The sequence below is a fragment of the Puma concolor genome, chromosome A2, assembly GCF_028749965.1.
Source record: "Puma concolor isolate L17-30 chromosome A2, mPumCon1.1.hap2, whole genome shotgun sequence".
Classification (NCBI taxonomy): Eukaryota; Metazoa; Chordata; class Mammalia; order Carnivora; family Felidae; genus Puma; species Puma concolor.
In genome coordinates this window covers 89,338,084-89,359,802 of record NC_141668.1, presented here as the reverse complement: position 1 = coordinate 89,359,802, position 21,719 = coordinate 89,338,084, and the positions used below count along the sequence as shown (strand labels likewise).

Here is a 21,719-nt window from a genome sequence, read left to right as displayed (position 1 = left end):
GAGAGTGGTGCCAGGACCACAGAGCTTTCTAAGCAGCTCTGTAGAAACATCTAGGGAAGGTTTCTGATTGGCCAGTCACAGTGTCTGGAAGAATGACATACTCTGATTGGCAGAGCCAGAGTCATGTGCTCACTGCTTTAGCACAGAGGTGGGATACACAATTTGGCAGCCCCTACCAGCCAAAGCAGTAACCCAAAGGAAAGGTTCCTTAGCCCTATTGCAAACCACCCTAAACCTAAAATGTGCTTCTATTCTGTCCCTCTTTGATCAATCAGGGTGCTTTCCAGTACTGCTGCCCTAACTACACCTCTTATTTTATTTTTTGAAACATCAGACTTCTGCTCCAAACAGAAATTTCTCCTCCCCATCCCAGGTTTCAATAATTTCCTTGTCTTTGTTTAATTTCCACTGCCTACCATCATGCCTTCTACTGTCTCTGTATCCCTATAAACCTTGTAAACGTCCTGCTCAAATCCTGCTTCTCCATGGAGCTTTGTGGCATGATGACTACACTGCTCTCTCCTTTCTTTGAATTCCTCCCTCACTTGTGTTCTATTCATAGATAGATCATAGTTTTATTTTTATTTTCATAGTACCCAGAAAGATGCTGAATCCTACTGACTGAGCCAAACTCTAGATAAGGTGTTCAACTCAGAAATGCATGCCATGAGCTAGGCATGTACAAATCAACAAGTACCTTGAGACTGAATAGATTATAGAGTTGATAGATGATCATATGACCAAGTGGGATTCAACACGGAATAGAATTTGGTCTGCTGCCCTAATTGTCATTATTGTCACTACACGTATTTGTGAACTCTCCTTCCAAGTTTGTTTTCCTATTGTGTATGGTGTAATTGGCACCCAATAATTCTTATTGAAAAGAAAGGAAGGAAGGAAGGAAGGAAGGGGAAAAGAAAGAAAGAAAGAAAGAAAGAAAGAAAGAAAGAAAGAAAGAGAAAAAGAGAAAGAGAGAAAGAAAGAAAAATAAAGAAAAAGAGAAAGAGAGAGAAAGAAAGAAAAAGAAAATTAGAAAGCTGGAGGTTTTAAAGAAATGGTTGTTTTCGGGACACCTGGGTGGCTTAGTTGATTAAGCATCCTGCTCTTGATTTTGGCTCAGGTCATGATCTCACGATTATGAGATCAAGCTCCATGTCAGGCTCAGTGTGAAGCAAGGAGCCTGCTTGGGATTCTCTCCCCCTCCCTGTCTATCTGCCCCTCTCTGGTCATGCTCTTTCTCTTTCTCTCTCTCTCTCTCTCTCTCTCTCTCTCTCTCTCTCTCTCACAATAAATAAATAAATAAATTTAAGAAAAAAAAGAAATGGTTGTTTTCAAATAAATATAGAAATATTTTTCTAGTAGCATTTTGACTAGAGAATATTTTAATGGGAGGCAAATGTAAAGTTTTATGAAATGTTTTAGAGGTTGTGTTATGAAGTCTCTAGATTCTGAAGACATTGCCTTTAAAATGTTTTATTTTATCTAAACCCTTAAAGCAGTGAGCCATTTTAACCTAGAATGTTGGAAGGAAATTGGATGGTATTTTTACATTCCAAAAATGAGGAGATCCATAACCTAGTACTTTAACACACATGCGTGCGCACATTAGATGTGTATATCTCTACACTTAACACACACATAAATACATTGATAATAGTAGAATAGAAAAACCGCAAAGCATGTTGTTACATCAGATTCTAAATTCTGACAAAAAGTTTGCCGTAAGCCATTTCCTTTTTCTTTTTTATCTCCCTTTAAAACAATGTTCAGCATTTCAGGTCACTGAACAAAAGAAAATGATCTGTGCTATTCTCTAGGAAAAAACACCTTCAGTGCCAAACTAAGCATTTGTATGATATTTTCTACCATTCACAAAAACCTCACAAAACCCTTTCAAAACCTTTGTCGACCAACACCATAGTCTCCTGGAAAAAAAGCACTATTCTGTGAATTTCACAATAGACCAATCATTCCAATCAGCTAATTGTGATAATTGGATTTTTTATAATTCTCCTCACCTTAGATCTTTGTCCTTCTGGCTCATTTCCACATGCCAAATTTTTATAGAAGTTTTCTGGATTGGAATTAACTAGCTAGGTTCTATAGTTTTTCTTCTTAAAATCATTCTTCCTGTAATGATCCTGAGGCATGAAAATTCTAGGCCAGATTATAATAACCTCTGAGGTGTTTCTCACTTATAATATCTCAAATCAACAAAAATAAAAGTTAAAAGCATACATAACACGTTGAAAATGCCTATTACTTTTAGGATTTTCTCAAATATGTACTTAAAATTGAGAATTCCAAAGAATAAGTTCTTGTCTCAGGATTAACTTCAGTTCTTATTTTGCTGCTCCCTCGTTTGTTTTGGAGTCTCTTAATTGGCTTTAGATTTATCAGGAACAGTGTAGTGTTTTAATTATCCCCAAGTATTTCCCCTGTGACTTCTAATAACTGAAACCCTTTCTTAATTAACTTAGTGGATTAGAATCGGGTTTAAATTATAAGTCTGAGGGATGTTTTTCTCTATACTAGGTATCCTATCTCAATTTTTCTTCCTGGCTTTTAATTGAACTCCTTGGGAGCTCTCCAAGACCAATTCAGTGCAGTCTATGGATTAGCTTTGGCGGTACCTCTGGGTGGAAGAATCTCATGGGCAAACCGTTTTTCAGTCCCGTTAGTGCGAACCCATTTATGCAAAACAGGAATGACAACAAACCTTGTCAATTTGAGTCTAGTACTTCACCACATGACTGTGACATGTAGGGGACACACTGAGCAAAGGAAGCAGGTTGAGGATATTTTTAACATTTTTTGAGACACAAAGAGACCATTTCATGGTCACAAAAACTTACTGAAATGGTCCCTCCCACCCTCTCTGTTACCAAGAAAGAGACAGAGAGAGAGACTGACCAGGACCCTCAGAGACTTGAGTACTCTTTCTTTTTGTCAAAAAGTTATTATTTTGCATGTTTCACTTTAATTTCCAGGGAGGAGGGGGGTCAGGGCCTATCTCTGGAGAGGATGTTTCCTCAGCAAGACATGCCATGTGCTAGGCAAATTACATGCAACATCTATTTCATCTAATTGTCACAGCACCCTATAAGGAAGGTATTATTACCCATATTGTTTCTTTGAGGAAAAGAAAAGCTCAGAAAGGTCACACAGCTAGTGAACAGCATGAATAATGTTCTAAAATTCCAACCCAATTCCAACTGATTTCAAAGTATATGGTCTTTCTTCTCCACTACTTTGCCTGGAAGAGATTTACAAAGCAAATACGTGGAGTGTTTTAATTAAAATTAATTTTGCTTTATTTTTAAAGACTTTCAAATACTCTTTGGTATAATTAGCAGTTCCCTAGGGTCTCATAACCAAGTCTGGGAATCAATGATGCAGAGACTAATCAAATGTATTCAGGAACAGTTACCATAACCAGAGCAGAGAATTAAATGGCACAACTTGCTCCTCTCAACAGTATGATGGGAACAAAATCATCTCCACCTGATGCTAAGATGTGCCTATGATCTTGAAACTGAAATGACAGAATGCCAAAGAGCCCCCAGATGATTGAATCTGTGGTTCTTCTGTCTTTTGGAAAGGCTGGGAAAAGGCAGCTGGTGAGCTGGGATCTGGACACCTCTTGGGTCGACTTTGTCCAGTTCTACATCCAGATTGGTGGAGAGAGCGCTGCGTGCAACAAACCCGACAGCAGAGAGGAAGGCGTCCTCCTTCAGTACAGTAACAATGGGGGCATCCAGTGGCACCTGCTGGCAGAAATGTACTTCTCAGACTTCAGCAAACCCAGGTAACCACCCCTGATGGCCTTCCACTGGTTTCCAGAACAGTAAAGAGTTCAGTTTTCTTGAGCTGTTTCTCGAATGTTAACTATTGCAAATGTAGACAGACTCATTAGATTCTGACATAAATGATAGCCCAGTATATAAAAATTTCATTTCATTTGTTTATGGACAAAAAGCACTCATGTTCATGTTTGAATTTTTAAAGAATTTGGGGAAAATTGTGACTAGAGGAAAAGACAACAGAACAGTTTTCCCAAAGAAACTGCATGATATACGGATGTTCCAAGCTCACATTTCCAGTTTGCAGGTTTTGTGAATGCACACACAATATATATATATATATATAAGCATACATTTATATATTAACATCTGGATATGGATATAGGTGTTCATTGGTTAGATTTAACAGCAAGATGGATTTTATTAAAAGTTTTCAAGGGTGCCTGGGTTGTTAGGTTCTGACTTCCGCTCAGGTCACGATCTCATGGTTCGTGGGTTCAAGCCCCACGTCGGGCTCTGTGCTGACAGCTCAGAGCCTGGAGCCTGCTTCAGATTCTGTGTCTCCCTCCCTCTGTGCCCCTCCCTGGCTCACACTCTCTCTCTCAAAAATAAATAAACATTAAATTTTTTTTTAAGTTTTCATATTAGCACCAGAGCTAGTCCTGGACAAAATATGAATGAATCTGTGGGGCTCAGATTTCTGAAATTTTTTACTGACCCATCCCTGTCTTGATTTTCATGCAAGGAGGAAATATATAATATCTTAGACAATAACTCTTAAGGAGTTTGGGAAAATGACTCGTGTTTAATACTAATCCCTATACCAGACAATCAATGTGTTTTTCTATATTTAAATTTAGTTATTTTACAATTACATAGCATTTTGAAATTCTGTATTTATACTTTATATTTTATATGTGTCATTAAAATCTATTCAAGGATATCATTTTTAGAGTATTCCTCTTATAATCTCATGTTTGTACTTTAACAAAGAGACAGAATTTTTCTTTATATGTTCACCACCAACCCATTTTAAGTTTTAACATCTTATTTGGCATTTTACAACTGAACTTTGTTTTATTGAAGAAAAATATTATTGAAGACTCTGTAGGTTCAGTTCTTACAAATTAAATTATTTTAAACATACTGTATAACAGAGAGCTATTTTGTAGCTTGAAGATTTAGAAGTTTGTTCTTTTCTTTTATTTTTTTTTTAATTTTTTTTTCAACGTTTATTTATTTTTGGGACAGAGAGAGACAGAGCATGAACGGGGGAGGGGCAGAGAGAGAGGGAGACACAGAATCTGAAACAGGCTCCAGGCTCTGAGCCATCAGCCCAGAGCCCGACACGGGGCTCGAACTCACGGGCCGCGAGATCATGACCTGGCTGAAGTCGGACGCTTAACCGACTGCGCCACCCAGGCGCCCAGAAGTTTGTTCTTTTAAAACACTGAGTCACAAAGGTGACATAACTTTCCATAATATAACATAAGTGGCCATGCAGATAGACCAACCAAAAGTACTTCTTCTGAGAGACACTGAGAGAATCTAAAACCAGAGAAGAGCCGGGGTGCCTGGGTGGCTCAGTCGGTTAAGTGTCCAACTTCAGCTCAGGGTTCCTGGGTTCAAGCCCCATATCAGTCTCTATGCTGACAGCTCAGAGCCTGGAGCCTGCTTCAGATTCTGTCTCCCTCTCTCTCTGCCCCTCCACTGTTCATGCTCTGTCTCTCTGTCTCTCTTTCTCTCTCTCAAAAATAAATAAAACATTAAAAACATTTTTTTAATAAAAATAAAAAAATTAAACCAGAGAAAAGCCAACTTGGGTAAAATGAGAGACATAACATCCAGGGAGAATGTCAGGAATGGTGTGTGGGAAATGGGACCTGTTGAGATTTCCTCCAGTACAAGGAAGAGGGAATTCATAATGGTGCCAAACTAGCTGAAACAACAATTTAAAATAATGGAAATTACTTTTTCCAAATAATATCATTGTCAATCTGGAAATTATTCAGCATTCAGTAAAGTGACTGAAGTACTGTATAGACAAGCAGAAGTTCAATAGCTTTTTCAGATTTCATAAATATTCAGTTTTGATTTATGGGAATTTTTCTTTAGGACCAGACTGTTTCACCACATTATCAAAGAGTTCTATGACACTAAAAATGGTTGGGAAATTTTGAGTTGGAAGATATCAGAAAAAGACCCCGTTCATGGTGGCAAATACATAAATATAAGGACTAATTTTAACAAACAATACTAAGCATCTGTGTAAAGAAGACTACAAAATTTCCTTCAGAGATATAATAAAAGACAAATAAGTGGAAAATAATATAACATCTCTAGATAGGTAAACTAAAGATTGTGATATGCAGATACTTCTTAATTTATGTTTCATGCAATTCCAATCAAAATCTTAGTGGAATTTGGAGGTGGGGAAGGACTTTGTATCTAGACATATAAACTGGCAAAAATAGCTTAAACTTTGGGGAAAAAAGAGGAATGCCCCACATGATATTAAAACACACTGTATAACCTAAGGTATTTGAATGGTGCATGGATAGACAGAAACAGTGAACCAAATAGATCACCCAGAAATTGGCTCAGATGTGTGTAAAATCTTGTATATTAAAAAAAAATAAAAGACACATCAACTATCAATGAGAAAGAAGTGGTTATTCAAACAAGCAGTGTTAGAAAAAAATGGGTAGGCTCTAGGGGAAAATTATCTATTAGATCATTACCCTACCCCATCAAAAACTGTTAAAGACTGGTTAAAGATTTAAACATTTAAGTTACTTTCTGATCTTAGAAAGAGATGTAAACTTCCTAAACACAAATTCAGTGGAAGAATTAACAGCGGAAAGGGCTACTTATGTAGAAATATACTACGTGCGAATGTGTAACTACATACACATGTAACACATACCTGTCAAAGAAAACAAAGAAGTTAAAGAGAAGAAAGACTGAGAAAATATTTGCAACCAATATGAGAAACAGAGGATTGATGTTACTGTAAAGATTATCGAAAACACCAGTAAGATCCCAATTTTAAAAAATGGGTGAAAGAAATCAGTAGATGTTACAAAAGAGAAAACACAGAGGTTTAATGAAATATGAATAATAGCCAATGTTTGTTGCAATAAAAAAGATACCATTTTTCATCAGTCCGGTGGTCATTTTTTAATGATAACACCAGTGCTATTTCCACATGGGAGCAGCAAGACAGGTCATTCTGCAAACTGTATGACTCTTCCAGGAAGAAATTTGGAAAAATCAGGAGCCTTAAACATGACTAGTTTATTCAACCTGGTAATTTCATGTCTAGGAATTATTTGTAAATCTTTCTAAACCTTTCTAAATTATTTCTAAAGAAATAAACCGAGTCATAGCTGTACACATAAAGGTTTTCAACACAGAATTATTTGTAACAGAGAGAAGTAAAATAAACAATAGTATGTCTGTGTCATGAAAATATATAGACAGTAAAATGATCTTAAAAAATAACTATACTGACACGAGGATGTGCATATGACATAATATGAAATTTCAAACTGTAGGATGCTGAATTATACATATATTTCACCTATAGGAAAGATTACATGCTTTAATGATACATCAAGATGTTAGCACAAGTCAACCCCATGCAGAAGATTATGGGTGATTTTCTGTTTCATTTGTTTTTATTTAAAAAAAAAATGTTTCTTCTTAATGTTTATTCATTTTTGAGAGAGAGAGAGAGAGAGAGAATGAGAGCAAGCCGGGGAGGGGGCAGAGAGAGAGAGAGAGGGAGACACAGAATCCAAAGCAGGCTCCAGGCTCCAAACTTCCAGCACAGAGCCCAACGTGGGGCTCAAATCCACGAACCGTGAGATCGTGACCTGAGCCAAAGTCCAACGCTTAATCAACTGAGCCACACAGGCGCCCCATCATTTTTAATGCATAGTAAAATGAAATGGTTTGGAAAAAATTGTAATGCTATTTTAATGTAATAATATACAGAGGAACAGTTTTTTCAAGGTATTTCTTAAAAATGTTATGCCGTTGTCATGGTAATCAAAAGGTTCAGTAAATCAGACTTAGTAGAAATATCTGCCTCAAAAAGTTACAATTCCAAATGGAATAAACATGGCCAGGACTAAACGGACTTACAACTTTAAACCTCTTGATCTGATCTGTCTAAACTTAAAAAATATATATCAAGAGATCAGGGGCACCTGCGTGGCTCAGTCGGTTAAGCATCGGACTTCAGCTCAGGTCATGATCTCACGGTTTGTGTATTCGAGCCCGCATCGGGCTCTATGCTAACAGCTCAGAGCCTGGAGCCTGCTTTGGATTCTGTGTCTCCCTCTGTGTCTGCCCCTCCCCTGTTCTGTCTCTCCCTGTCTCTCAAAAAAAAAAATTAATATATATATATTATATATATATATTTATTACATATATTTTATATATTATATATTATATATATATAATATATATATATATCTCAAGAGATCAAACAAAACTAAACTTTCTCTTGTTGCTACTCTTGTTATTTAAACAGCTGCTAAGAAGAAAAACAGCCTTTCCTTTCCCAGCTGTAAATGATTTCCTTTTATGCAGATTCGTCTACCTGGAACTTCCAGCTGCCGCTAAGACCTCTTGCACAAGATTCCGCTGGTGGCAGCCTGTGTTCTCAGGGGAAGGCTACGATCAGTGGGCAGTCGATGACATCATCATTCTGTCAGAGAAACAAAAGCAGGTCATCCCCATTGTGAACCCGACTTTACCCCAGGTATCTTTCCTATGCCTGAACTCCAAGAAGACAGGATTGTAAAAATAGATGGGATTACAGAATTCCTCACTTCCCCCAAAGATTGATTGCTTGACCCTGGAATATAAGCTTTATAAGTAACATAAGTTTTCTGTGTTTGTAGTTACTTTTTTACACTTAATCGTTTTATTTTCTCTCTATGCTACTACTTCACAGATTATTTAGATATTTTTAAAAAATGGCTAGGAAGTCTGGCCAAGACATCAAGCACAATTATTAATGTGTTTATAAAATTAGATATACAGTGGCAAAATATTTTCAGTGGTTAAATCATCAGGAAAAAGGGCTTATGGCATTAAAAAAATAATAATTTAGAGATTCTGCTGTGTTTTCCTAGCAATACAAATCGTACATGGCCCTGCATGTCATAAACTGAAAATTCCTTTCTTGTTTTCAAAGCTATCAAATTGCCTTTCTGTGTTGTCTGTATTGTTTCTAATAGAACTTTTATGAGAAGCCAGCTTTTGATTACCCTATGAATCAAATGAGTGTGTGGTTGATGTTGGCCAATGAGGGAATGGTTAAAAATGAAACTTTCTGCTCTGCCACACCATCAGCCATGGTATTTGGAAAATCAGATGGGGATCGCTTTGCAGTAACTCGAGATTTGACTCTGAAACCTGGATATGTTCTACAGTTTAAGGTATTTATGCACAGACTTCTTCCCAGGGCAGGTAAAAGAGCAAACCGTCTCCCAGACTTATAAGTGACATCGAAAGAACACAAATTTTTCAAACTCTCTTGAAGAAGGGACTCACTTGAACAAAGGTTCAGCATTCTTAGAATGGCAAAGCTCTTTATTTAGCTTTACCCACAATGAAAAAAACTGGTCAGGTTGAAAACTGACCTTTAGATTTTCTATCTGATTATGACTTAATGAATCCCATGCTTCTGAAGGGTAAGAGGGTTCTCTTTTTCAATTTGCTAATGCTTTGGGGATTTATGAGTTATTTTGCGTTTTTACTATAGGATTTTCAAACAACTTCCCTTCCTTTGATTCAGTAAATTTATACCTTAATGATCACTGCTTTCTTAAAACCTTGCTGTTTTTCAGCACTGTGATAACATGTCTACACATATAGGAGTGCCTGGGTGGCTCGGTCAGTTAGGCGTCCAACTCTTGGTTTCGGCTCAGGTCCTGCTCTCCCAGTTTGTGAGATTGAGCCCTGTGTCAGGCTCTGCACTGACAGCGTGGAGCCTGCTTGGGATTCTCTCTGTATACTGTCTCTGCTTCTCCCCGAATAGGGCTCGCTCTCTCTTGCTCTCTGTCTCTCAAAATAAATAAATAAACATTAAAAAAAAAAAAACCACCAAGAACATGTCAACATGTATAGCAAGTATTTACTCTGACAAGCTCTTTTTTCAGAAGCCTAATCAAAATTTCATTTTGTTTATAATAAAATCCCACTGGTGAATTCTGGGGTCGAAAGTAATGCAGTTTTAATGAGCTAGCACAACTACATGGTCCTTACGTAACGGCAAGATGCAGATGGTAAATAATTTACAAATGGAATTATTCAAGAGATCAGATGTTTATAGGCAGCTCTTCAAATATGATTTCCACAGGTCTGTAAACAAGAAAGTTAGTCATAAATAAAATGATTAGTGAAATGTTATTCTTCTCTGTTTAGAGTTTGATGCTAAACTACAGTGGAAAAACCACTAACAGCAGTATACGACTCTATATTATTGTGTTGGTACTGCCTAAAAATGGTAACAAAATAATGGCAATAGCAAAATAGCAAAATAATACCCTGCTGGAATACTATGCTCTTTCTCACTTGACACCTTCATTAATCACAAAATCACAATACTGTAGGTGTTAAAATCTGCAAGATGGCATTCTGGTGTTTAAAAAATCTAAATCAGGGGGTGCCTGGGTGACTCAGTCAGTTAAGCATCCAACTATGGCTCAGGTCATGATCTTGTGGTTGGTAGGTTCAAGCCCTGCATCAGGCTCTGTGCTGACAGCTCAGAGCCTCGAGCCTGCTTCGGGTTCTGTGTCTCCCTCTCTCTCGGCTCCTCCCCCACTCATGCTCTGTCTCTGTATCTCTCTCTCTCTCTCTCTCTCTCAAAAATAAACATTTTAAAAAATTACAAATAAAATAAAATTAAAAATCTAAATCAAGAAAACATTATTAAATGTTTCAAGTACTTAAACAACCAGCAAGAATGCACAATGCCTAAGATAATCTCAATTCTCAAATGACACCAGCAGAAGACTTTGGATTGTTGCTATTAATTGATAATAGATATGTAATATGGGTCATTTGGGGATTGATGATTAATGTATATTTGGAATCTGTGACAAGAACTTGGTGTCATTTGTACAAAGTGCTGGTACATTTTTGTAATGCATGCCATTTGTCAAACACTAGTTGTTAAGAATATAGACATGAAAAATATGGCCCTGGCCCTCAAGGAACTCAGAAATTAGGAAGTGAGCCAGAAGAGAGAACAGTAATTCTCACAAGAGTGTTGTAGTAGAAATAGGCTCTGGGTGGTATGAGAGTACCTGGCATATTGCCTGGCGTGTGGCAGATGCTCCAAAAACATCTGTCAGTTGGAAGGATGGATGGATGGATGGATGGATGGATGGATGGATGGATGGATGGAAGGATGGATGGAGGGAAAGATGGATGGAGGGAAGGATGGATGGATAGACAGATGGACAGATGGATGGATGGAAGGATGGATGGAAGGATGGATGGATGGATAGATGGATGGATAGATGGATAAGTTGAAATGAAAGGTCTCTGGAAATACAGACTTAGCCAGATGAACAATGGAAGGGGAAGAATTCCAGTTGGAACAGAATGTGCAAATATACAAAAATAAATGAAAGTGCAAATTAGAAATGAAAATTTGGAAACTCTTAGGATGTGTGCCACAAAGTTGAGAGAGAAAGTTGATCCTCGTTACCTTTATATGGTACGTTAAGCCACTTGGACATTAACCCAAGAGCAGTGAGTCATGGAAGGGTTTTAATACATTAAGTGCAAAGATCAGACCCGTTTTAGAAAGATCCTTCCAGCAACAGTATAGGTGTCGACTTAACAAGAGGAGAAACTGTAATCAACAAGTGCATTTATTCATTTATTCAACAAATATTTGTAAAGCCTCTACTATATACCAGACTCTGTTTTATGCTATGAGCATAAATAGGAATAGAGAGTGTGGACTCCAGTGGTGTGGGGTAGTTATCATTTTATAAGGCGTTGTCAGGTTCCCTCACTAATAAAATGACTTTTAAGCTGAGACCTATAAAAGTTAAAAGGGTGAGTTATGCAGCTTTCTGGGAAAGACCATTCCAGGCACAAGGTACAAAAAGTACAAAGGCCTGGCATCAGGAGTGTGCTTGCAAGAGTTCAGAAAATCACAAGGATGCCATTGTGACTAGAGCAAAGAGAGCGAGAACAGGGAGACACATAGAAAAAAGGAGGTCAGACTTGGACTTCTGCTCTGAATAAAATGGCTAGCAGAAGAGACATACTCTGACTCAGGCTTTTAAAGAATCTGGTGACTGTGCTGGGAGTACAGTGGCAGAGGCAAAGGTGGAGACAGAAAGACCAGCTGGGCAGCTATTGCAATGATCCAGGTAAAAGATGAGGACTGTGTAAGAGTGGAGGAGGCGGGGAGAAGTACTCAGATTGTTGACTATATTCTGAGTAAAGAAAGGATGCTAGAGCAGTCATCAAAGTATGAAATGAGGCCAGATTAAAGCACTGTGTGAGATTATAAAAATAAGTAGATGATCTGCGAGATGTGAAAGGGAAAGAGTCAACAGGTTTTGGTGACCTGTTGGATGATAGAATGGATTTTAGAATGATTCCCACATTCCTGGCTCCAGTCATTGAAACTGGAGATACAGGAAGATTTGTTTTAGGGTATGGATGATGAGGGCAGACCCGGGCCTGCGGAATTGGGGATGCCTGTGGACTGCTCACCTGGAAATACATGGGAAGCAGTTATGGACCTTTCCAGACAGCTGGAGAGAGGCCCAGTCTGGGAGTTGTAGGTATTTAGAAGGAATTTGAAATTATGATGTGAACGACTTATTAAGGAGCATGTATAGAGTACAAAGATAAGAAAGCCAAGAATTGAATGCTAGAAAACATTAACAGTTAAGAAGCAGACTAAATGGTCAATTTAAAAAAGCATAGACTTGTCAGGCCTGAAAGTGCCGTCAACTTTCCTACTTTAGAAACAATGATGGCCATAATGAAAAGCTAACTGTGTGTGCCCTTTGTAATTACCATCAACTCTTACCAACCAAAAGCTAATGCTTACTAATGCGCAACGAAAGGAATTTGTGCTAAAAGAGTTTAATCATGCATTTGAGATTGTCAAGTCTTTGCTTATATTATTGACATTGAATTATATAAACTTGGATAAATGTATCACAATAAAATTCCTACTAGCCCAATTATAAAGTCTTCTGAGAGATGCTTTCTAGCTGTGAGTATGGGAATAAGGAAAATATAGAATCTTCTTTTGAAAGACTGGATCCAACTACCAATAGTCACAAGTATGAACTGGTTGACCTCTTGATGTCTGGACCAGTATTATGCCTGTGACCCTACCTTTTCTTCATCCTTTATTCTTCAGTCATGATCATGTTCCTTTGAGTGCTTACTTCAGTTTTTTTATACAGTTTGACTATTCTTATCTCTAGGCTTATACATTAAAGCTCTATGGTGGCTCCCACCAACAACCTAAATAAGATATGAATAGATCATTCATGTAAGATGGTATGTAATTAAATAGGGGCGCCTGGGTGGCTCAGTTGGTAAGCGTCTAACTCTTGATTTTGGCTTAGGTCATGATCTCATGGTTTATGAGTTTGAGCCCTGCTCAGGATTCTCTCTCCATCTCTCTCTGCCCCTCCTCACTCTCACTTTCTCTCCCTCTCTCTCTCAAAATAAATAAATAAACTTAAAAAAAAAGATGTTAGGGGCACCCGGGTGGCTCAGTCATTTAAGTGTCTGACTTCAGCTCACATCATGATCTCTCGGTTCGTGGGTTCAAGCCCTGCATTGGGCTCTGTGCTGACAGCTCAGAGCCTGGAGCCTGCTTCGGATTCTGTGTCTCCTTCTCTCTCCATCCCTCCCCTGCTCATGCTCTATCTCTCTCTGTCTCTCAAAAGTAAATAAATGTTTAAAAATTTTTTAATAAAAAAATTAAAAATTAAAACAAATGAAAAAAAGATGGCATATAACCAAATAAATATCAAGAAAAGAGATTGACATTTATAATTACCAAAAAATATAAACTAAAAAGTAATAAAATTATTTGTGCATATACTAATTTAGAAAGAAACTGTTTTAAACCTAAATAACATTCAGAGCTGTGGTAAAACTGATTCATTTGAACCCAGCTGATTAAAAATGAACACATACAAATAAAAAAATTTAAAGTGTTTCTGCATTTTGATTCAGTAATACTATTTCTAGGAATTTATCTGGTGATAACAGATCAACTAAAGAACAAACATATATTCTTTGCAATGCTGCATATAATAATAAAACAATATGTTAAATAGAAAGTAAAAGGAAAGTTTTATTTATTTATTTATTTAATGTTTATTTTTGAGAGAGAGACAGAGCATGAGTGGGGGAGGAGCAGAGAGAGAGGAAGACACAGAATCTGAAGTAGGTTCCAGGCTCCAAGCTATCAGCACAGAGGCCCACACAGGGCTCGACCCCACGAACCACGAGATCATGACCTGAGCTGAAGTTGGTTGCTTACCTGAGGTGCCCCACAAAAGGAAAGTTTAGGAAGTGTGATGACTTCAACAATAACCAAAATGTATGCCTCTTTATAAAGATTAGAAGAGAAAACAGGAAAAAAAAAAATACCCATGCTAGGGCATTGGGATTTAAGTTGCTTTATTTATTTTTCTTTTTTTTTAAATACTATTAATCCTGTGATGACATTCCTCTATATGAGTGCACAGGACAATAACGGTTTTATTTCTACATTATTTTTGCTTATTTGATGCAGTGGCAAAAACTTAGCTCTTTTCATCTAAGTTAGCAATGATTTCTTACTGAGCTTTGGCAAGAAAATGGAGTAAAGATGTTTGTTCCACTGAAAGCAGAAGGATGGCACTCACTTCAGGTAACCTTCATGTCCTGAGGAGGATAGCTCTTTATCTTCTGCTTCCCTCTGTTTATATAGGCCTGGGATCAGAGAAGAAAACCATTTCTTGGCTTCCATGATTTTGTCTATGGCTCCAACCTCAGAGATACTATCCTTCTGTTTTCCTGCCTATAATCCCAAGAAATCGACAAAATGGCAACTGGTCCAGCTTTTCTTAAAAAACGCCCATTGCTCACCTAAAGATTTCTAGAACCTACAGAAGGGTCTTGTTTGGAATTGACCTGAATGTCTTATCATTGTCAATAAAAGACTCAGTATAAAGGGCCCTGGCTGCTGCAGCACCTAATGTATTAAATGATAACTTGAAATGAAGACCTTTTATAATTCTGTCTTTCCTTTGGACAGCTAAACATAGGATGTGCCAATCAATTCAGCAGTGCTGCTCCAGTTCTTCTTCAGTATTCTCATGATGCTGGAATGTCCTGGTTTCTGGTGAAAGAAGGCTGTTACCCAGCATCTGTGGGCAAAGGATGTGAAGGAAACTCCCGAGAACTAAGTGAGCCCACCGTGTATCACACAGGGGACTTTGAGGAATGGACGAGAATCACCATTGTTATTCCCAGGTCTCTTGCATCCAGGTACAGTGACCATTCTTATTATGTGCCCTAGGCGTTATTTCTTGGAAGCATATATTTATCTCAATACCATCATTTCAATAACCTACAAGAATTCATATAGTCTAGCCATATCTGTTCACAAAATAAGGAAAAGAGCCCTGGGGCAAAGTTCCCAGAGCCCAGGTGTGTGTTGAGGTGCACATGCACCCATGCATGCTTGTGAAACAGATTTACTCATTCATTCATTCATTCATTCATTCATCCAACAAATATTTATTGAGCACCATTCTGGGCACTGGGACAGCAGTGAACAAAAGATGTTTAAAGTCCAAGGGAGTCATAAGGCATTATTATATCAGACTTTGACTTTATATAGATTTTTGGTAATTTAATACCTACCTGTGTGGGCAATTTGAGATATCTTGTAATATAAAAGATCCCTTTAGGGACTCCTGGGTGGCTCAGTCAGTTAAGCATCCTACTTCAGCTCAGGTCATGATCTCATGGTCCATGAGTTCGAGCCCTGTGTCAGGCTCTGTGCTGACAGCTCAGGGCCTGGAGCCTGCTTCGGATTCTGTGTGTCTCTCTCTCTTCCCTTCCCCTGATCACACACTGTCTCTCTGTCTCTCTCAAAAATAAATACATATTAAAAAAGATTTTTAAAAATTCCTTTAAATAACTATAAAAATAATATAAAGATTAAATATCAATTGACAGAGAAATGAGATAAATGGATTAAAAGAACTTGAAGGAATTAGTTTCATTAATAGGGCAATAAATTTAACTCTTAGTTTTCTGGCAGCTAGGACAAAGGGGAAAAATATATAGTCATTTAGTTCTCATGTTTGTATAAAAAGAAAAAATTCATTCTGATTTTTAAGAAAAGGATAACATTTTTTCCATGCTTAGTATTCTAAAATAGATTTATAGCATGTATATGTATCCTTATGCCAGGTAAAGTAGATATCAGTATTTTTAACTCTATCATTTTATGAAAGATAAACATTCTTCAAGCAGACACTTCTTAATTGAATCCCAGGATGTAGCATTAAATCGTGACTAAGTCAAGGCATTTCTGCAGGGCTGAGATGATATACATCTATCTACTCGTATAGCTTTCTGGTTGTGACTTCATATACACTTGGAATATTCATTAGTGCCATTCAGCAATATTTCCAGCTTGCTTGCTTCCTTCCTAGGATATGGTAGGATTATATTTTCCCCGCATCTTTAAAAGTTTGATGTGGTCTAATAAAATGTGAATGGAAATCAAATGTGTGGTTTTTAAGAGCCCATGTGGATTTTGTCATGTTCTATGCTTTACGAAAGCATGTTTTGAGATGTAGTTTACATCAGTCTGGGTCCCTTAATGTCTACAACAAGCAGACTGCCTTGCCAGCCTACACTGGGCATACAGCAGAAGCAAGAAATAACTTTTGTTGAGTTAAGCCACTGAGATTGGGGATTGTTGGTCACCACAACATAGCTTACCTGCTCCAGACTGATAACAGTGGTAAAAGCATAGCAGTTGATAGGAGTGGTCTATTCATAAAGTTCTTGGAGACCATTCTGTCTGTGACAACTTTCACCTAATTGATCACCAAACTTATTGTTCCTCATCTAGCTAGAGAAGCTGGTTATGTTCTTCTGCCTCCGTCAGTACTTAGGTATGCATCTTAAAAAATTACACCACAGACTTTGGTAGACAATCTTCCTAGGTAGGGAAACAATTTTAGTCAAGGATGTACAAGTTTCTGGGTTAATCTCTTAAACTTTGAAGCGTAAGCTTTAAACCAACTTTCCCAAGAAAGTTTGTCAGTCAGTGTATCTAAGTCAACTAATAATTTTTTTGCCTTTATGCCAGTGTTCTTTGTAGTATATTAAAGAGAGAAGATTTGATGTATAGGTAACAAAGTTGATGAGTTGGCCTTCTTCAGCAAAATTTAAGAATTTGACTTACATTCTGTTTTAGTTAGGCTACAGGCCCAGCTACTGTAACAGAACAAATACAAATGCTTTACAAGGCTTAAACAAGGTAGAAGTCCATTCTTTCTCATATAGCAGTCCAAAGGTGATCAGTTCAAAGCTGACAGGGTGGTTCTGCCACTCTGAGCACAAGAGTCTCATCTCCAGATCCAAGGCAGCTGTTCTAGATCTTGTCATCTCTTAACCAGTAGAAGGAAAAAGGAGTCAAGAATGCATGGATACATTATTTTCTTATTTAAAAAAAAATTTTTTTTAATGTTTGTTTATTTTTGAGACAGAGAGAGACAGAGCATGAGCAGAGGAGAAGTAGAGAGAGGGGGACACAGAATCTGAAGCAGCCTCCAGGCTCTGAGCTGTCAGCATGGGGCTTGAACTCACAAGCTGTCAGATCATGACCTGAGCCGAAGTCGGGAGCTTAACCGACTGAGCCACCCAGGCGCCCCATACATTACTTTCTTAAAAAAACCATCCTACTCCTTGTTTATATTCTTGAGTATAGCCTAAGATAATATATGTACAGTTATCTGTCAACCTGTCTCTCCAAAACTTAATAGCTTAAAGCAACAATGATTTACTTCCTCATGGTTTTGTAGGATTATCTGGGTTGTTCTGCTGCTCTCTCTGGGCTCCATCATGTAGCTGCATTTGATTGGTGAGTTGGTTAGTGTTTGGGCTCAGCAAGACCTTTCTCTCTATGTTGTCTTCATCCCAGTGTTTTTTACAGTTAGGTGGTTCCAGAGTTCCAAGAGAACGAAAGTAAAAACTGCAGGACTATCTTATTTGCCACATCCAATTGATCAGCGCAAGTTACAAGGCCAGTCTAGATTCAGAACGTGGGAAAACAGACTCCTCTTTCTGATAGCAAGTGCAGAAAAGTCACTTTATAGAGGAACATGTACACAAGGAAGTGTGATTCATTGGGGGTGTTATTGTAACAATCTACCATAGTGTGTTACTAGTCCCAGTGACTCACATCTCTTCCAACAGCCAAATGTATTCACTCTCCTCCCAAGACCCCCCAAATATCATTCCATCACAGTATCAGTCACTAGTTGCTGATCTTGTGATCTCTATCAGGTCAGGGTATGGCCATGGATCCCCATAAATGGCTCCTCTCGATCTAGAAACCTGTGAACTAAAAAGACAGTTATCAGCATCCAACATACAATGGCGAGACACTGACAGGATAACTACAATAGACACTTCCACTCAAAAAAATAATAATAATCATAAGGAAGGAATGGGAATCACATAGCAGCCACTGGCCAATAGGAATTCTGAAATCCAGCAAGATACTTGTTATTAGGACTCCCTCCTCCATAAGCAAGGTCTAGGACAAGAAAGTGGCCTTGATTAAGTTCTGTTCCTTAGGAGTCATTCCTTAATCTATTGTTCTTCTCAGCTGTTGGTTCTACCCTGTAGGCTTCAACCTCTGAGGTATCTTTCCTTTGACATGAAAATTTATCTGTGTTTGTATCTTAATAGCCATCTCATCCTGCTTTCTGCCCATCAGAAGTTGGGCATGTAACAGTGTAGCCCTGTAGTCCTCACTACCAGCTGCCTGCCTCCCCCCCTCCCCAGCTATCCTTTTCTGAAACATTGGCTCAACCACAGCTCTTCCAAATATATAGTGTAGCATGCTGTGAAGCTGGGGAACATCGAGTGGTGTATATTTGCTGCAGTGACTAGCAAGCATATCCAGGTGTTGTAAGACATCACTATGAAAGCAGTAGTAAAGCCACATATGAGAAATAAAAGAAGGTTTTCCTCAATATCACAAAGTGAGCCAATATTTTGAAGCTCCCAACATACCAATATTTTTTTTGGACCTCAGCTGTTGGAAGAAGAAATATTCTTCATTAGAGTCCAGCTTCCTGGCTAATTTGAATACCATCCAGCTTGCTGGTTGATGGCATGTTGGTGACAAAGAGCTCTCTACTGAAGAATAGTAAATATATTTCCACTTTAAGAGCTGTTGTTTCTTCTGCAATATGTTAAACTCTGCTATCTCCAAATGCAGTGTTGGAAAGCTGAGAATTTGAAGTGTGAAAATTGTTAAAATTGGGAGCTATTTTGCCACGAGGCAACATGCTTATAATAGTTACTAGAACATTGCTCTTTCACAAATAATCGTAACCTGATTTTCTCAAAGGAGCATTTTGTCTTCATATTCATTCTCTTGGTTCTTGCCTACAAAGGAGACATGTTGGTGACAGTAGCTACATGCCGGTATATCCCTGACCCACGGCAGTGTCCCCAACCATACAGTCTGTCATGTCATGCAGCCTTCTGTAGGTTCCTTATGCAGAATGCAAAATGTTAATATTTTGAGGGCGGGAAGAGGTGCCAGAAACACAATTGCCTACTATTCTGCAGAATGTCTCCTCTACTGCCACCATCACCTGTGAACCTCTGCACATGACCAGCAGATGCACAGGAAGCTTCTTGGTTTGAAAGGCTGATGTACATCTGAAATGTGGTGGCGGAAGAAGGTGGTATAGAAATTGATTCTCCTGTTCACCCAGGCATCCTCTGAACAAAAGTAATTGGGGAAGGAGACAGAGATAGAGTCTTCTACTGTTTCCTTATCTGGGAAAGCAAAACCTCTGGAAGGTTTTGTTCAAGATTTGAATGGTCAAGCCACACTATGGTTTATTTCTAGTAAAGTGACATAAAAACTGAACTGTGTCAGGGGCGCCTGGGTGGTTCAGTCAGTTGAGCATCCGACTTCGGCTCAGGTCATGATCTCACAGTTTGTGGGTTCAAGCCCCGCATCAGGCTCTGTGCTGACAGCTTGCTGAGAGCCTGCAGCCTGCTTCAGATTCTGTGTCTCCTTCTCTCTCTCTCTGCCCCTCCACCACTCATGCTCTGTCTCTCTCTGTCTCTCAAAAATAAATAAATGTTAAAAAAAATTAAAAAAAAAACTGAACTCTGTCATTTCCTCAATCATCATGTCCTCCAATCCTTCCCAGACCTTCCTGACTATCAGATCAAAGGTGCTTTTCTAGCTCTATGTCCTTCTCAATAGTAGTAGTAATCCGCATTGCACATTTACATTACTTTATTTAGGGTTCCATTGAGGTATTTCCTCATTTGACTATGGGCTGCATGATGGCAGGAACCTTGTTGGGTTTTTGTTTCCCATTGTATACATAACCCTAGCACTATGTCTGGCATATTGGAGGCACTTGGTAAATGCCGGTTGAATGAATGGATATTGAATGAGGAATAAGGACCAACAGTAGGTGATTAGCTACAATGAAGATGCCTCCCTTTTTAAAATATATTTTCCAGGGGTGCCTGGGTGGCTCACTCAGCTAAGCGTCTGACTTCAGCTCAGGTCATGATCTCACGGTTCATTGAGTTCGAGCCCCGCATCGGGCTCTGTGCTGACAGCTTGGAGCCTGGAGCTGCTTCGGATTCTGTGTCTCCCTCTCTCTCTACCTCTCCCCCGCTCTCACTCTGTCTCTCAAAAATAAATAAACATTAAAAACAATTTTAAAAAAATAAAATGTTTTCCAAAATAAATTCCATGCTGTTCAGAAAAATCATTATTCTGCATTCTGCTGTGTCTCCCTGAAAAGGCACGGATAGCTCATTCCCACATGTGCACACACACATTAATAGCATGAATAATTTCAAGACTATGTCTCCACTACTTTAAAAAAGATAAACTATGTGGAATCTAGACATGCTTATTACCTTAACTTTGGCCTACTTCTTTTTGTTGTTGTTGTTGTAGCTATAGCTTTAAAACTATAATTTATTTCATATTTAAGAACAGTAAATAAAAGTAAGATACTTGTGGTCTGGTTCTGCATACAAGAATGGGTAACAGTCTCGTTCTGGTTCCTGCAATAAATTCAATTGGAAATTTATTCTGTAGGTGGACAGCATAATACTTTGACCAACCTTCTCCATTGTTCCACCATAATATTCATATGAGTAGTATCAGTACCCAGAGAAGAACTAGTCCAAGGATGAAAGTTATCCAGTCTTCAGTTGACAAAGCCATTCCAATAGTGAGCAGTGAATATCCTAACGTAGAGAGAGGGATGAATTCATGGTGCCACATCAAGAAATTCCTGGGACACCTGAGTGGGTCAGTCGGTTAAGCAGCTGACTCTTGATTTCAGCTTATATCATGATCTCATGGTTCATGAGTTTGAGCTCCACATTGGCCTCCATGCTGATTGCGCAAAGCCAGCTTGGGATTCTCTCTCTCTCCCTCTCTCTGCCTTTCTCTGGCTCTGTCTGAATGAATGAATGAATGAATGAATAAATAAATAAATAAATTAATTAATTAATTAACTAACTTAAAAAATTCTCTGCATACCAAATCTCTTATAACATGGTAGAAGCATGTGGGATCCCAGGAATGGTAGATTTTTGCTGGTATAA

At 38.3% G+C, this 21,719-nt stretch overlaps 1 protein-coding gene across 2 annotated transcripts in view; it reads left to right on the top strand.

Annotated features, from left to right (window-relative positions):
• Positions 1–21,719, top strand: part of RELN (reelin) — a 535,402-nt gene that overhangs the window by 408,160 nt on the left and 105,523 nt on the right. For both annotated transcript variants that reach the window (XM_025929644.2, XM_086696880.1), the window contains exons 25-28: positions 3,603–3,808; positions 8,403–8,574; positions 9,056–9,256; positions 15,121–15,353. In XM_025929644.2, coding sequence (XP_025785429.1) covers positions 3,603–3,808; positions 8,403–8,574; positions 9,056–9,256; positions 15,121–15,353 — 812 coding nt within the window. The remainder of the gene's footprint in view (positions 1–3,602; positions 3,809–8,402; positions 8,575–9,055; positions 9,257–15,120; positions 15,354–21,719) is intronic.